Source organism: Leptinotarsa decemlineata, unplaced genomic scaffold, assembly GCF_025532065.1.
Source record: "Leptinotarsa decemlineata unplaced genomic scaffold, Ldec_3_MD MMD2_tig00000882_RagTag_RagTag, whole genome shotgun sequence".
Lineage (NCBI taxonomy): Eukaryota > Metazoa > Arthropoda > Insecta > Coleoptera > Chrysomelidae > Leptinotarsa > Leptinotarsa decemlineata.
The window spans coordinates 15,663,361-15,681,106 of NW_027412556.1; the positions used below are offsets into that span (position 1 = coordinate 15,663,361).

The 17,746-nt window shown below is 32.0% G+C and overlaps 1 protein-coding gene across 2 annotated transcripts in view; it reads right to left on the reverse strand.

The window, feature by feature from the left end:
* The window catches only part of LOC111504979 (zinc finger MYND domain-containing protein 11), a 47,015-nt gene that overhangs the window by 8,867 nt on the left and 20,402 nt on the right, over window positions 1-17,746 (reverse strand). The window contains exons 5-13 of one of the 2 annotated variants that reach the window (XR_012465394.1): window positions 15,318-15,531; window positions 15,041-15,237; window positions 8,529-8,645; window positions 7,018-7,218; window positions 6,762-6,957; window positions 6,545-6,695; window positions 5,348-5,468; window positions 5,125-5,292; window positions 2,073-2,267 (exon numbers count right to left, since the gene is read on the reverse strand). Coding sequence is in view for 1 of the 2 variants with exons in the window: in XM_074175095.1 (XP_074031196.1) it covers window positions 5,125-5,292; window positions 5,348-5,468; window positions 6,545-6,695; window positions 6,762-6,957; window positions 7,018-7,218; window positions 8,529-8,645; window positions 15,041-15,237; window positions 15,318-15,531 (1,365 nt within the window). In the remaining variant the exon portion in view is untranslated. The remainder of the gene's footprint in view (window positions 1-2,072; window positions 2,268-5,124; window positions 5,293-5,347; window positions 5,469-6,544; window positions 6,696-6,761; window positions 6,958-7,017; window positions 7,219-8,528; window positions 8,646-15,040; window positions 15,238-15,317; window positions 15,532-17,746) is intronic. The other variant, XM_074175095.1, reaches the window with a different exon arrangement.

A 17,746-nucleotide genomic window follows, 5' to 3' on the forward strand; every position in this document is an offset into this window, starting at 1 on the left:
TCACTGACGATGAAGTTATTGGCATTTTCTTCTGGTTCATTTCACATTTTTCTTTCCATTTTTGGAAAATAATGCCGAGTGGGATGGCGACGATTAGGGAACCTCTGAGCATAAATTCGAGCTGCATCAATTGCATTCTTTTTTGTTTATTCGTAAATTAGCAACATGTCAATTTTCTCGTTTCTATTATAATTTGCCATATTTTATTATAAACTACACAACAAATAAATTTTTAAAAGTGACAGCATATTCATTAGCCTATTCGTTTAGGTAGTCCTAGCAACAGCTTCAATTGTTTGTCACTGATAACTAGAATAACAGGACGTAGTGCATAAGTATACGGAATACGTATTATTTGTTATTAGGTATTATCGTTTCTGTCAATCATTCAGAAAAATAGAGAAAATAAAGTGAAAGTGTGAGGCATCAAATTATTGGTAAGAAAATTATATTTCACAAAAAGCCGACGAGTCACCCCCTTTCCATTTGAAAAAATCAAGTTAACTGGAAAATTTCATATTTGCGACTGTGAAATAATTCTTAAAACGACTGTGAAGTCATCATCCCATGTTATTTCATCAAGAATGAAGCGATTTACAGGATCCATGGCATTCTAGATCAAAAAATAAAAATTGGAATAAAAATGATTTTATTTGTCAAATATTGACAAGTGAAGTATTGTTGGATTTAGAATGTCATTCTCGATCGAAATAAGTAAAAATATATAGGATGTCCCATTTAAAAATCGAAAGTTGGGGGTCATTTCTGGTCAAACCGGAAGTACGGCAAAGCAAGTAAATATGTCAAAAAATGTATATTGAACTATAATACACAACCCCAAATTTTGTTTTTCTATCTCCAATAATAAAAAAGTTATAGGGGCGCGCCACCTTAGAGAATCAAGGTATATTAGATTTTTGTTTTTTCCAATAAGTCATTGATATACCCATGCGGTTTATGACGGTTCAAAACGTATTGGAAAGGTTAAAAATTATTTGCGCAACCAAAACGATCCTTTTTTAGATCGGATTGTCACGTGTGATGATAAATGGATCCTCTATGACAACAGGAGACGTTCAAGAGTGTTTAAAGTAGACTCATAAAAACCAACGAAACTTTTGGAACGACCTAATATTATATCTATCTATTTATATATGTTATATCAAGGGCGGATTTATGAAAAGTAATGAAGTTAATTACTCTCCCTTTCCCTTAAAATCCACTTTCAATACATTTCAAATAAGTATTCCAATATTTACAAGCACATACTTTCATACATAAATTATACCTACTGAAAATAGACCTGAATCTGCACTTGGATATCCTAATGAAAATCTCATAGTTGAAGTTAAAATGGAAATTAAAGTGAAGATGAAAGTTGATAAATCCACCCTAAACATGTTTTGAAAAAATGTTACGTCACTGGCATCATGAGTTGGAAAGTGAAACTATCCCAAAAGTATCAAAAAAAACAATTGTGATTTGAAGTATTACTACAAAACAGGCGACATACGCCCAGGTGTATTCTACCCCACTTTGGAAGAAGTAAGATTATTATTGTATGAAGATGTATACATTGTATCGTATTGTATATGAATACATTCATTTTAGACTGTATCAGGAGAAATCATACGAAGTTACCTTTAATTTAACTTAATTTAATTCCTTTTTGTACACATCATACGATTCCAATATATTTTTTCTGAAGCTAAATAAAGTCAATATACTTTAATAATAAAATAAAAAAAGGTAGCAACTGCTATGTTTGTTGTCACTGTCACCTCAAGTCAACAATTGTCTTGTCAAACTTACAATCATCACTTTAAAGTGGAAAAAATGTGATTGTTATGTTTTAGCAAACAAAAAAACTTATAATTTTTAAAGGTACAATGGTCATTATGAATTGATATGGAAACTTTGTCCCTTTTTTTTATAATAATAAAAGAAAACACAGTAGTAGAAAAGAGAAACCAGATAGAAAAGATTACAAAAAAAAAGTTCATTGGAAAAAAAAGACAATATACTTTTTATGAAAATTTAAATTGCAATATTAAGAGGATGTTATTCCTTACCAAATTTTGACTTGATTCCTGCTCAATCAAAATCATTAGTCTTGTATTAGAGTGGTGAATACTAGAATTTGGAATGAATACCAGTGCAGTAAATTTCAGTTTGAATAGTTGCTGCAGGCTTAAAAGATTTATCAGTTTAGAGGGTTCCAGAAAATCTAATTTGAAAATACACTGCGTTGCTTCATTTCATAGGCCCTAAAAATAGAATCGACTTCTTATATATTCGATTAAAATAGTTAATTTGCATTACATTCATTTGTTCCAATTGAAATTTTGTTGTTTTTTTGATATATTTCTTATTTCTCTGAAAGATTATATATTTCAACGCCTAAATGAAATACTGATTTCTCCCCAAATTTTAAGCTATATAATTTAATAAGTAGTTGTTTTGTTTGCTTTGTATTATAATCATGGATAGTATTTATTTCACTGAAATTCAAAGTCGAATGTTTGCAGTTTTTTACAACAGAATGAATGAAACAACTAATTTTTAATTGAAACATGGATTAAATATCTAAAAGATAATATGATGGAATTGACCGAAATTCATGAAGATCCACAACTAACGTATTCAAAAAATACTTCATCGTGAAATTTTCACTAAACAGTTTCACAAAAACGCAACACGTGTTTCCCCATACAATGGATTCTCCAGTAAAGAAGAAGCCCGAAGAAGCTATTGTATGGTGAACCGCGTGTTCTGTTTTTGTAAAACTGTTTCGAGAAAATCTCACAATTAAGTGTTTTTTGAATACGTCTAAAAGATCAAGTGGTTTATATAAATTTGATTTAGGTTCAAGATATAGTAATTTTAAATAACTTATTTATTTTATTTTGCACTCTTCCAAGAGAATGATTGATAAATGAGTTATTTACCAAATTGAAATTAATATTGTAGATTAAAATATATCAAACAAAAATAAATACATCTGAGATATTTTAAAGGAATGAAATTTCTAACCCTAAATAATATTCTTGTAATGCACTGTTTGGAACCTTTGGTGTAGTAAAGAATATTACCGGAGATTTTTTCCCAACACCAAACTGTTATTTTAACACCCCGACACGTGTTTCGATCACCAAGTGATCATCTTCAAGAGGAAGATCAAACTGTTTAATCTTCCTCTTCCAGTTTAATATTCCTCTATAAGATGATCACTTAGTGATCGAAACACGTGTGGAGGTGTTAAAAAACTCCAGTAATTTTCTTTACTAAATAATATTCCCGAAATTGGTTCGATTTTCTTTTTGAATGAGTATTCTAACAGATACTTTCATCAATGTGCAATCCTAAAAAGGTTGTAGTCTGACAATATGTAATAATTGAATTGTTGAAAGCCAAATTCTCTTTGTTTATGGTACGTGAATTGAAACCGCTGGTAAAAAACGAATTTAATGGAGATAAATTTATATAATTTGTAGTGTCCGACCGAAAGTTCGGTTTCCGTCGAGTTTTGGCAAAAAACGGGTTTCGGTGGCAAACCTGCCGAAACTACGACAGAAACCGAAACTGGATTCTGGAGTTGTCACGCTGTGATCGGTCATGTTGGGCGTGTTGAATTTCGTACAAGCGATGGACATTTTGCCGCGTTCACGTGCTTGATCATGTCGTGACTAACTTTGTGATTTACCTTGTTTATTACATAGATATTAAGTACCTATTGTGATATTAAGTAACTTAAATAAATAATTTTATGCTTAATATTTATATTTATATTTTTAGGAGTGATTAATTTTTGGGAAAGAAAGTTTTTGGCTTCCTACTACTCCATCTGATTCAAAAAAAGGGATGAGAGAATCTTCCAATCTATATGAACACTGAATTATACAGAAGATACTTTTCTCTACTCAGTTTGTATATCAAACATTTGTTGTGGAATAAGAATCAGATATCATTCACATGAGTTCTACTTTGAATGAATGGTAATAAATTGTAGGTACTCACATGGAACACTGTCACCCTCACTGGTATACACCGATGTTTCGCCTTAAGACACTTGCCCTTAGGCTCTTCAGTACCAAATTGGATAACATTATAGAAAATACACACACTTCAATCATGACATTCAAAATCGTAATTCATGAATGAAGTGTGTGTATTTTCTATAATGTTATCCAATTTGGTACTGAAGAGCCTAAGGGCAAGTGTCTTAAGGCGAAACATTGGTGTATACCAGTGAGGGTGACAGTGTTCCATGTGAGTACAATTTATTACCATTCATTCAAAGTAGAACTCATGTGAATGATATCTGATTCTTATTCCACAACAAATGTTTGATATACAAACTGAGTAGAGAAAAAAAAGTATCTTCTGTATAATTCAGTGTTCATATAGAAGTATTTGTTTCGAAAGAATTTTTTTTCTTTCGTGTAATTCAATGTTTATATGAAAGTAGCTGTTTCAGGAGGACTTTTTTTCAGTTTGTGTCTGAAAGTTACTTCTTTGCATGATCTACACATCCATGTATAGAGTTACTTATTTTCAAATTGATTACTTCCTTCCTTTCTTTGGAAGATTCTCTCATCCCTTTTTTTGTATCAGATGGAGTAGTAGGAAGCCAAAAAGAGTTTCTTATGTTGATTTGTTGATTGTTAATAAGTGAAAATGTCGAAGACTGCATAACATTGTGATTGAAAGATAAACAAATTAAGACTGACTGATTATAATAACGTTTTCTTCATTTTTCCCTAAAAAAAAAAATCCTTGTAAGGAAGTTTCGGTTTCCGCCGAAACTGAGATTGTTGCCGAAATTCAGTTTCGGTTGTAAAAACTCGGTCGGACACTAATGATTTGATAATAATAATGAATATCTCTCAGAAATGAACATATATATATATATATATATATATATATATATATATATATATATATATATATATATATATATATATATATATATATATATATATATATATATATATATATATATATATATATATATATATATATTAAAATATTTCAGTAATTTATTACTTCTTTTATCACAAAAATGAGGATTTCAACTGAAAAAAAGTCTGAACACAAACTAGTACAATAAAAAAAATCACTTACCCATTGCTTCTTCTTCGTCTCCGATATCTGTTGATTGTGTGACTCGAAGAGTCTCTTGAGATGCTCGTTATGGTCGTTCGTTATTCTGTCAACCTCGATCTGCATGCAGTCCATCGCGCATTTGATGATGTCCTTCTTATTGGGAAGGCATTCGAGCTTTCGTCTCATCTGTAACGAAAAATCGTAGATGTTCTTACAAAATCAAAGAGATTCACAAAATTACCTTCTCCACTGAATCACTGTACGGCTGGTCCAAGGGTTGCATTCCAGATTCACTTCTCGGTGACAGAAGTTTCCCAAAGGGTTCTGTTGAGCTGGAAACTTGCTCGAAAGACTCATCAATGCTAAAAAAATAAAAAGTTTATTTACTGTACGTTTTGCCAATATGAGTAGAATTCAATAGCAAAAGGTCTGGAGATTGCTACTTAGTAGAAACTAGAAGAGCCTCTTATATTTATTGACAATAATACATCAACGATATCAGAATGGTAACACTTGAAAACTTAGGATCTTAACAACTATTTATTTAAATTGAAAGGGTATATTTTTGGGAAAGAAAGTTTTTGGCCCTCTATCAACTTTCTTTCCCAAAAATTAATCACTCCTAAAAATATAACCCCTTCAATTCAAACTGTATAACTCTTGGTGTATTAACAGTTTATATATACTGGAAGCTTGCACTTATATCTATAAGATTAAAAATAGGTTTGCAATAGATAACAATCACCGCTATAACACCCGTCATAGAAATCTCTTGCAGCCTCATTTTCATCGCACATCTCTGTATCAAAAAAAAATTTATTGTATTGGTTTTTAAGGTCTATAATATTCTTGATGATCATATAAAATCGTCCCCCAATGTTCATATTTTTAAATTAAAGCTGAAAAAGATCCTACATCGTACTCAAGTGTTGTTATTCCATAGACGATTTATTTTTATATATTTTTTATTTTTAAACTATATTATTAATGTTTTCTATATATATATATATATATATATATATATATATATATATATATATATATATATATATATATATATATATATATATATATATATATATATATATGTATACGTAAATTTATAATTGTTGACATGTCCCTGTTCAATGTAACGATGTAACTGAAATATTGACGTTTTTAATCATTTATGTAACCTTTGTGCATTCAAATGATAAAGGAATATTATTATTATCATTATTATTATCGATTTTTATCGAGTATTGGTCCATCAAATATCGGTCCATCACATATAACTTCTTGGAAAATCAAGTATATTAAACTGACTATCGACATATTGAAATGAAAAGGTTGCTAATGTAGTCAAAGAAACACGTGGAAAGCCATACTGATTTCTGGACAGCGCATCGTTTTCAATATATATATCAATAAAAAACAGCCAAGAAAATTTACTACTCACGTGAAAGACTCTGTCGCGTTCTCTCGAAAAGAATACTCGTGGCACTCTTCCTCTTCCCCGTCAGATATGTCTATCACATTTCCAGATATGGTGGAGTTCGCCGGTTCAGCTTCAACAGGTCTCCTCTTCCTCTCAGAGCCTTCATCAAATTCTGAAAGGGATCACCAATGAAATTATTCTCTTTCGAAAAATGGAGGGAGGTACGACCCCAACTTACCCAGGCTACTGCCAGACTTTCGTTTTAGGCAAGGAGTAGAGGCAGCCGCAGAGGTTGCTGGCTCCAGTAGAGATTTGTTAGCAGACCTGGAGGAAGAAGATTTCGATAGAGGAGTGGATTTGGGAGAAATTGACTTTGAAGAAGGAGACTTGGAGGAAAGAGTAGATTTGGAGGAATGGGTGGAGTTACCCTTACCCTGGAAAAGAAACCTGTATTAATTCAATTGCGGGATTTTAATGCTAAATAAAGGTTATACCTTCGATTTATGAGACTTTGAAGTTTTTGGAGTAGTCTTTTTGCTAGAAGTGCTCAGTGGAGAACTCTTCGGTTTTGGTAAACTTCTACGTTTCTGTTTTTCGGCGACCTTCACTTTTTCCAGCTCCAATGGATCATTGAGCAGCTTCTGATAATATAACATCTCTTCATAAGCCTTATTGAAAGCAGCAGATGGCCTTATCTATTGAAAATTAAAAATATTAGAGATTGTACTGGAATGTGTAATGGTTAGAGATAATTGATAGCGCAGAAAATCTTGGATTTTTTTTTTTAAAGCTTCAAAACTTTCAAGATAACCTGTCTCAAAAGCTTTGAAAATGTTAGGAGGCTTCATAACAAGATTTTCCATCAATATCACAATTAACACAATACAAATTACAAGGCTATAGTTAAATGAATGAATAGATGACTATCAAATAATAAATTAAAATTGAATACTAATAAAACGCAACATTACTTTTTTACACACAAACAACTGCCTATAGACCAGAATAAATCAATTAAATTTCTTGGATTCCAAATGGATCGAAAGCTCTCTTGGGAAAAACATGTAGATTTTATTTGCAAAAAATTGGCAACTAGCATTTATATTATAAGAAGTTTAATGGGCATCTCATCTACTGAAACCATTATCACTGCTTATTATTCACTTTTTATGTCCCATATGTCTTATGGTCTAGTACTCTGGGGGAACTCGCCTCATGCAAAACGAGTGTTTGGACTGCAAAGAAAAGTTTTGCGAGTTATCTTCAAACTGGGTTATCAAGAAGATGTTAAAACAACATTTATTATTAATAAAATGTTTACATTATGTTCTCTTTACGTCTATTCGTGTATAAATTATGTAAAAAAGTCCTCACTTATAACTAAATCAAAACGATTTTCATTCACATAACACCAGACAATCACAACAGATTAAAATTGAATTCACAAGACTAAATCACTGCCGTCTGCCGTTTTTCGAAAAATTATTATGGTCCTATTTTATTTAATAAACTACCAGAAGATATAAAAAATACAGCCTCGTTTACAAATTAAAAGAAGAATATCTGCCTGGAAAACAATTTTTATAGTATCGACAAATTCTTATCATTTGACTTCAACACCAACTAATATTTTGAATTTACAATCTACGTAAACAGTGATATTTATATTGAAATTGTTCACATCTCATTTCCTTATTTGTTTATTTATTCATTTAGTGTTTTTATGGTATTCTTATGGTATATGATATTTGACAAAACCTTATGATACTATTGTATTTTTTATGGCGAATAAAGGATATTGTGTTGTATTGTTAACTTTTATATCTGGTACTTTTCCTTAGTAAAATATCAATTTCAATAGGACATTATTTTGTAGAACTCAGCATGAGTATGTTAAAATTTAGTAAGAATTGAATTTCAATTCCAAATTTTTAAATAAATGAATACAATTAGTCTCGTTTATAGTAAATATTCACCAAACAAAAATAAATTTCATGATCCATACCTGTAGGCTTGTTTTGGACATCGTTATGGGCTTCACACAATTCTTCAACAACACCGAACGTTCGTATTTCCCTCCGAAGAATCTCACATCAAAATGCGTCTCAGTCTCATTCATAACCTACAAGAAAATAATTAATGAGTAAAACTAGAAACCCGAAAACCGCCCTGCAAGGGAGGACACTGCTGTAACAAAACAGCAACACCACGACGGGGCGAACTGGATAGGTTCGAGCACTTGCCAATTAATTTAAATAAAAATTCGGGCGTTTTCCAACACTTTTAATTCCCAGTAGAAATATTGAAATTCCGTGATGATGAAAATTGCAAATTACATAAATAATAATTTTTATATACAACAGAGTAACTAATGAAAATTTTATCTGCACCAGACTCGAGAAACCTTAATCAGAATTTTGATTTGGAAACTCATTTGTCCCAAGGATACATTCACTTCCCAGGAACTTCGAAACAATTCACAAGAAAATAAGGTATCTCATACTATAAGAAAACCGACAAAAACTGGGGGATTCAATTCAAACGCAATAGTCGATATTTGAGTAACAAAAGTACCTGAGATATAAGATTCGTTCCAACCTTGGGTCACCAACAGATTTCCAACAGTTTGTAAATCGTTGTCAACGCGCATGTCTGGTAAATACTGGTTTCTGATTAATTTGAAATTTCTGATTGGAACAGCTGATAGTTCAACTGAAGTTTGGTAAGGAATTTCAACATAACCTTTAAAAATAAATCTCATCAAGTGTATTTCTGGAGAGTGAAAGAAGGTTGCAGTATTTTATATCTCTATTCTATTTACTAATCAACATGGAACTGGGAGGTAAGTAGGTCACCGCAATAATTAATTTGTGTAATTGAAGATGTTCATATTTTAGGTTCACTTAAAGAATTCCTAATTTTTCCTGCACCAGCAAATAAATAATTTATTTCATAACAATTTTTGCAGTTTATGTTGTTTGCAAGTTGCATGAACATAAAACAGAAACAGTAATATGGAATACGCATGCGTCAGATTAATGGGTAGAAGATTATCCTCAAACCATTCTGATAGATTTCGAACAGGTTTGAATCTTGGATGGAACAGAAAACTGATAGTTTACTAATGGTTGAAAACTCACGTTGGAACGCAATCACATTACTGCGCAGATTCCTGACTGTCAGAAACTGTTTCTGACGCTGGTTGGAACAAACCTATAGACAACCAATTCACTGCAATAGTTTTCATTGAACTAAAATCTGTCACTGGCATCGCTTTAGACTTTGCCAAACAAAAAGATCACTACAAAAAAGATCCATCAGATATTTATGCAAGGCTAACTACATGAACTCATGCCGCCCATTTTTTGTGAAGCAAAAAATTCTGACCTTAGTATGTCTTTTCATTTTGGAAGCAGTGTTTCTTATCCACAAAAAATATAAAAATCAATTCAATACCACCTTAACTTATAGTACATGTCAGTCTTACTACTTTCCCTTCCCACACCTACTCTAGCCCTTACACAAAATTCTATTATTTTCAATAACAAGAAGTTATTTAATCACCTACCCATTTAAGGCGAATATATAATGAAAATAAATTCAGAAAAAACGTAAACGAATTCCTTGTTGAGAGGCCCTATTATAGTGTGGACGAATTCTACCAAAGCTCTATCGAGTAATTGGCATCTAGCTCTGTGTAAACAAGTTATTAAAATCAACACGAAATGGCTACCAATTTTCATTACATAGCATTATACATTTACATTTCAATATTTGTATACTCGTATTCATGTACTTATTTTTGTATTTGTTCAACTGGGCTTAATATTGTTCTGTCTGCCGAGTGATTCTCTACGGTGGCTCACCCCTATAACTTTTTTATTATTGGAGATAGAAAAACGAAATTTGGGGGTTGTTTATTATAGTTCAATTTACATTTTTTGATATACATACTTGCTTTGCCGTACTTCCGGTTTGACCGGAAATGACCCCAACTTTCGATTTTTAAATGGGACATCCTATATATTTCTACTTATTTCGATCGAGAATGACATTCTAAATCCAACAATACTTCACTTGTCAATATTTGACAAATAAAATAATTTTTATTCCAATTTTAATTTTTTTATCTAGAATCCCGTGGATCGTGTAAATGGCCTCATTCTTGATCAATTAATATGGGAAAACTACGACTTTGAGGCTGATGAATTCACAGTCGTTTTAAGAATTATTTTACAGTCACCAATATGAATTTTTCCAGTTAACTTGATTTTTTCAAAAGGAAAGGGGATGGCTCGCCGGCTTTTTGTGAAAGAACATTTTCTTATGAATAATTTGATGCCACACACTTTCAGTTTATTTTCTCTATTTTTCTGAATAATTGCAAGAAAGTCGCAAATCAGTCCATTAGGGTTATACATTTTCAAAATGGTCTCCTTCTTGATCACGGCAAAGTTCAACTTTATCAATTGCTGCGCGCATCACATTGATTAGCTATTCCTCAGTGATATTCTAGAATGCCACCCTTACTTTATGCTCTAGTTCTTCACGAGTAGCTGATGTTGTATTGTAAACCTGATTTATATTTGTTCCCCAGAGAAAAAATCTAGCGGAGTAAGATCTGGTGATCTAGAATATGAAAAAGAAATAATACATGTATGTAAAGATATGATAACTCAAGAATGTACCTCGGCCACTGAATAGGTCCATAAGTGCCAATCCACTTTTCTGGGAAGGTGTCATTCAGATATTCTCTTACGACTTGAGAATTGTTAGGTGGCGCTCTATCTTGTTGAAAATAGATATCAACTTGGTTAGCTAGAGGCAAATCTTCAATCAAATCATTAGTTTGATTTCTAAGGAACTGTAGATATCTTTCCGCAGTCAGTTGTCTGTCGAAAATTATTGGCCCCAAAAGTTTTCCTCTGATAATACCCATCCAGCAATTGAAACCAAATCGCTCTTGAAAATTTTCTTCTTGCATCAGATGTAAATTTGCAAGCACAACATAAGATTATAAATTGCAGGTGATGTGATAGAGTTCGTAAGTGAATTAAAATACTTAGGTTTCATGGTGGATAATCATTTATCCTTTCATGTTCATTTTGATTATATATACAAAAAAATTACTAAAAAAATATATTTTTTCTCAAGAATTTCATCTCAGCTTTCGATGTACTCAAAAATTACATTATATAATTGTATAATCCAACCCCATTTTGATTATTGTGCTAGTCTTTTATACTCATTTGACCAAAATAAGGTATCGGCTTTACAAAAGTTACAGAATCGTGGAATGAGGATTATTTCACAAATGAATAGGTATACTAGTATATCAAACATGTTAAGTACATTGCAGTGACTGTCTGTTTACTAGAGACTGTACGAGTTAGCAATGATATTCATTTTCAAACTAAAACATAACTTGCTTCCAACTCATTTTGGAGAATATCAAATCCATAACCACTTAGTAAGAGCGAGTAGCTCCCAAAAACTCCACCTACCTCGAACTAATTTGACTAGTACGATGAAGTCCTTATTTTATAAAGGTTTGAATGAGTATAACAAACTCCCACTTTCGTTGAAAGATTCAATAAATGTTTTCCAATTCAAAAAAAACTCATGGACTATATAAAATCTCATCCCTGATTTTCTTTTTTCTGTTTTGTAATATATTTGTTATGTATATCCTCATGTTGAAACCATTCTGGAATCATTGAAAATCATTTAAAATAATGTATGTATATTGGGATGTCCTAAAGAAATCAATAAATATTATTATTATTATTATTATTTGACACCAGTACCTTTCATTATTCCTATTGAACATACAAAAATATCTTATAAAATACTGTGTTTATGATTTGAAAGATGAAATGAACTGTACATATACGGAATGATTTTAATATTTTCATGTTTTAGATGTTGTGCTGAACCATCACAAATTTTACTGTATTTTTTATTTATACACAACTTTGTACATTGTACCATTGTTTCCTGACTTGCCATAAATCTAATTTACATATAACATGATCAAATAAATCTAGCTATCTATCTACCCAAGTTGGTGAATCGGGTTTCATCTGAATAAATACTTTTAAATGGAAAACGTACATCTTTTCTGTATTTAGTCAAAAACCAGTTGCAATAAGTCAATCTTCCGTTGTGATTATTATCGTAAAGATGTTGGTGTAGTTGGTACTTGAATGATCGATAATTATATTTGTGAAGAATTCTCCAAACGGACGAATAACTTATATCAAACTCAGAAACAATTTGGCGAATTGACGCTTCACAACTCACTTCAACATAGGCTAACACGTCTACTTCTTTTTCTTCACTGATGATGAAATTATTGGCATTTTCTTCCGGTTCATTTCGCATTTTTCTTACCAGTTTTGGAAAATAATGCCGAGTGGGATGGCGACCTCTGAGCATAAATTCAAACTGCATCAGTTGCATTCTTTTTTGTTTCTCCGTAAATTAGCAACAGTCAATTTTCTCGTTTCTAGTATAATTTGCCATATCTAATTATAAACTACACAACAAATAAATTTTTAAAAGAGACAGCATATTCATTAGCCTATTTGTTTAGGTAGTCCTAGCAACAGCTTCAATTATTTAACGTATTCCAAAAACACTTTATTGTGAGATTTTCACTAAATTGTTTTACAAAAACGCAACACGTGTTTCGCCATACAATGGCTTCATGTTGAAAGACACGCCAGATGAAGCCATTGTATGGCGAAACACGTGTTGCGTTTTTGTAAAACAATTTAGTGAAAATCTCACAATAAAGTGTTTTTGGAATACATTAGTTATGGATTTTCATCAAGTATCGGCCGATTCCATCATATATCTTCAATTATTTGTTACGTTTAACTGGAATAACAGGACTTAGTGCATAAGTATACGGAATACATATTATTTGTTATTAGGTATGATCCTTTCTTGCAATTATTCAGAAAAATAGAGAAAAGGAAGTGAAAGTGCGTGGCATCAAATTATTCATAAGAAAATGATCTTTTGCAAAAAGCCGACGAGCCACCCCCTTTTCCTTTGAGAAAATCAAGTTAACTGGAAAAATTCATATTTGCGATTGTGAAATAATTCTTAAAACGACTGTGAAGTCATAAGCCTCAAAGTCGTAGTTTTCCCATGTTACTTGATCAAGAATGAAGTGATTTACATGATCCATGGGATTCTAGATTAAAAAATAAAAATTGGAATAAAAATGAATTTTTTAGTCAAATAATGACAAGTGAAGTATTGTTAAATTCAGAATATCATTCTCGATCGAAATAAGTAAAAATATATAGGATGTCCCTTTTAAAAATCAAAAGTTGGGGACACTTCCGGTCAAACCGGAAATACGCCAAAGCAAGTAAATATGTCATCTCCAATCTCCAATAATAAAAAAGTTATGGGGGTGAGCCACCTTAGAGAATCACCCAGTATATACTCTGCTCTTGTCTCTAAGCATTATTTTATAGCTTATATTTATTAATTTAATGTCCCATATACACGTTTTAATTTACTAGACATTGTCAATAAGATATTTTGATTTGATTTGAAATATCTGGACTGTAAAAAGTAACTTCTGGCTGGACTGTTTCATTCAGTGAAATTCATTCATACACCTTTCGAAGAATGTAATCAAGCAATTTAAATGAAATGAATAAAAACACTTTTGTCTAAATACCACTGTAAAATTTTATTTTACGACTGGTTTCAGGTTTGATCCCATTATCAAGTATAAAACTGAAATCTGAATTTGGATCATCGATTTTATAGAATTTTCAGGAATGCTGCAAGGACAGGTATTTGACAGACAGGATGCCAACTTAAAATACCATGGTATTTAAAATACAATGGTATGAAATACCATGATTTGTCAACAAATCAATTAAAAACCAGAAACATATACCCTTAAACGAGCAACTTGATTTATGTAGGTCTCCTCTCTTGAATTTATGAGTTTAACAACCCCTAGAATTTTCAGGATGGTATTTTAAGTTGGCATCCTGTCTCTCAAATACCTGTCCTTGCAGCATACCTGAAAATTCTATAAAATCCATGCTCCAAATTCAGATTTCAGTTTTATACTTGATAATGGGATCAAGCCCGAAACCGGTCGTAAAATAAAATTTTCGAGTGGTATTTAGACAAGTGTTTTTATTCATTTCATTCAAGTGACCATGAATTACCATAAAGTAAACAAGTCATCAATCACACATATTAAATCATGCAATTGTTGGATAACAGTAAGGATAACCTGAATTGTCTAACAGTCCCACTCACAAGGCACTGTTGCTTGAATCATCATTTGGTGGGACTCTTAAGAGTGCTTGCCATCTGTTTGGAACTAACCAAATAAAGTAATCGGCTTCATTAAGAAGCCGAGTTTATTTTTTTGAGTTCGAATAAGTGTAAGCCACAATAAACTTTCGCTGGTGGCAGTGGAGAATCGGAAAGACCTGCTCACTTTTAACCTAACCCAGCCTAAAAACTTCTCACCTTGGCAGGCCAATATGGATAACCTTTCTGCTTGGCCCAAACGAGCGTGTGCGGCGGTCTGCACGGCAAACAAAACCACTTGCTGTTGATCTTTTCGTTGCTGTGCCTGTAACAGTCGACGCAATTCTTCATTTCCGTAATGTCGTGGATGGTGTCCCGTATCATCAGCTCTGCTGCACCATATTCTTGGGATTCAACTATAAAAAGAAGCATTAATGTAGCGCACGATCGGGTACTGGTCGCGAAATGGAACCCTGCGGCACACCGAATCACTTACTTCCATGAAATATGGCCACGTTGTGCTGCACAATATAGACGTCCTCCAAGAACTCGGAAAACATCGAATATGTTTCTGTGTTCAGCTTCACCTCTATAACAGACATGTCTCGGTGTTCGAAGAAGAGCTGGTTCGCCCTCCACGTGAGTTCAGCATCTGTCAACCATTCCGGGCGCTCTTCGGCAGCCATGGTGTGTGTGATGGTGTGAGGTAGCTGAAGAGGGAAAATCAATTGGTCAAAAGAAATCTGCAGAGAATTATTTATAAAACAGATATTTCACTCGACAAAGTAGGAGACATTTGATATTTATTTTTGGCAATCCTATTTTAGTGACAAAAACTTATTTCTAGCGTCATTAACAAAAATTTCTAATTTTCGTTCACAAGTTGAGTATACCTAACGTGACCATTTATTTTTTACTCAAAACAGGACCGTGTTTTTTCAACCGACTTCAAAAAAGTAGGTTCTGCATTCCACCATCATAAAGGGTGTTTCAAATTCGATCTTCACCTTTGGGATCTCAGAAACTATGAGAGATATGAATATTGTTAAATTGGGTCAAATTTGCGCATTTACCTGACTAACAATATGCCGTTGAGAGAGTTCTGAAATTCCGAGTGTATCCGGAGATATCCGAAAAAAACAGAAATTTCAGATAATGGTTTTTATTTTTTCCTGACTTTATTTTTCGAAGGATTCGAAAATAAATTGCACTTCCACATTGCCACTTTTTCCCTGCTACATAATGGTGTTTTCAGATTTGCTATCCAACGTTTCGTCTTCCGGCCACCAGCATCAACTTTATTTTTTCTTATGGGCACTACATTGGATTCTTTCCATTTTGAATAGAAACAGATTTTACCTATTCAATGATGTATCATAAGTTATCATTCTTTTTCGAAAAATTGGAAATATTGAAAAAAAAAAATAATTCTTATCATAATAGTCTTTGACTTTGATGTTTCTAAATTTGAATTTCAATTTGTTACACTCAATGACATTTTGTTATTGTACAAGTCATTACATTTTTGGCGAAAAATGGCTTTCACGAATGATACAAATTTATTACAAATACTATAGAAAGAGTGTGAGGACATCAGAAATGTATTTAAACGAAAGACGACATCCACATTGAACTATGTTCAAGTTATCGGATTAAAATCTAACAGAGTTTGGTTCATTTGAAAAGCAGAGGAAAAAATACGGAGATAGAATCAACAATCAAAATTTGATAAATGAGGTGTGTATGAGGTAAATTAGACATTGTGTCCTTTTCAATGAAAATAGAACTTTGAACAAATAACAATAATTAACTAAAATGTAAATCACAAACAAAAGTAAATCACAACAAATGCTCAAAATGCTGGGCACAACTGTGCCCGTCTTCGAATACTATTCACTGCACGATTAATTTCCCTCCTCCTTAATCTCGAACTCTCCAACAATGCTGTGTTGAAGGTCCTCAATATTTTGATATTCCCTCTGACCATAACCTCTATTTTATTTGATAAACAGAATATTATTCTACGAAAGAACAAACTTTCAAAATAATGGAGAAGTTGAACATAACAACTTTACATCTTCATTCATAAATAAATCTAAGAATCAACACCAAAATAAGTTCATGTATTCCGAAGTAATGAACTCAAAATTCCCAAAACAAATGTCACTACCATACAGTAATCTCAAAGTTCAAATTTCAAGTAAACAAAAATCCAATTCGGTATAGAAAATTTCTTGATTGGATAGTTATGAAACATATATAGGACAAACACCGAGAACTCTAAATAGTCGCATTAAGATGCATAAGAGCGTCTGCAGAAGAAATGATAATTTTTATGCATTAACAGAATATGTTATTTCAGAAGATCATAGAATGAATTTCGAAAACCCACATATTTTACATAGAGAAATTAATACGACTACAAGAATATTTTCAGAAATGAAACATATCAATCACAAGGGACACTCAGTGAAACAAAAACTGATATTGAAAATCTCAGTGAAACACATACCTACACATACATATTACCTGAAACACATATAAAAAGAATAAAAGATCTAGAGATATTCAGAATTTTCCCATTTGAGATTGTCAGTCAAATTTTGATAATTGTCATTATTTTATGTTTCTTCTATTCTATATATTTTATTCTCACGTTAGTAAGTTCTCGGTATTTATATTCTCACAAGATATATGATTTTTTTTTATTTGTTGACCTGACGAAGGTGTGAAATATACCGAAAGCTTGACATATATTTATTTATTTATTTGTCACTGAGGTGCAGTATGTACATATGGTATGTCAATAACTTAAAATATATATAGAACATAATAACAGTGTGATACGAATAAAATAGGTAGGTATTTCATTTATGATATATACATACATAAACATACACACATATAAACACACATATATAGAAA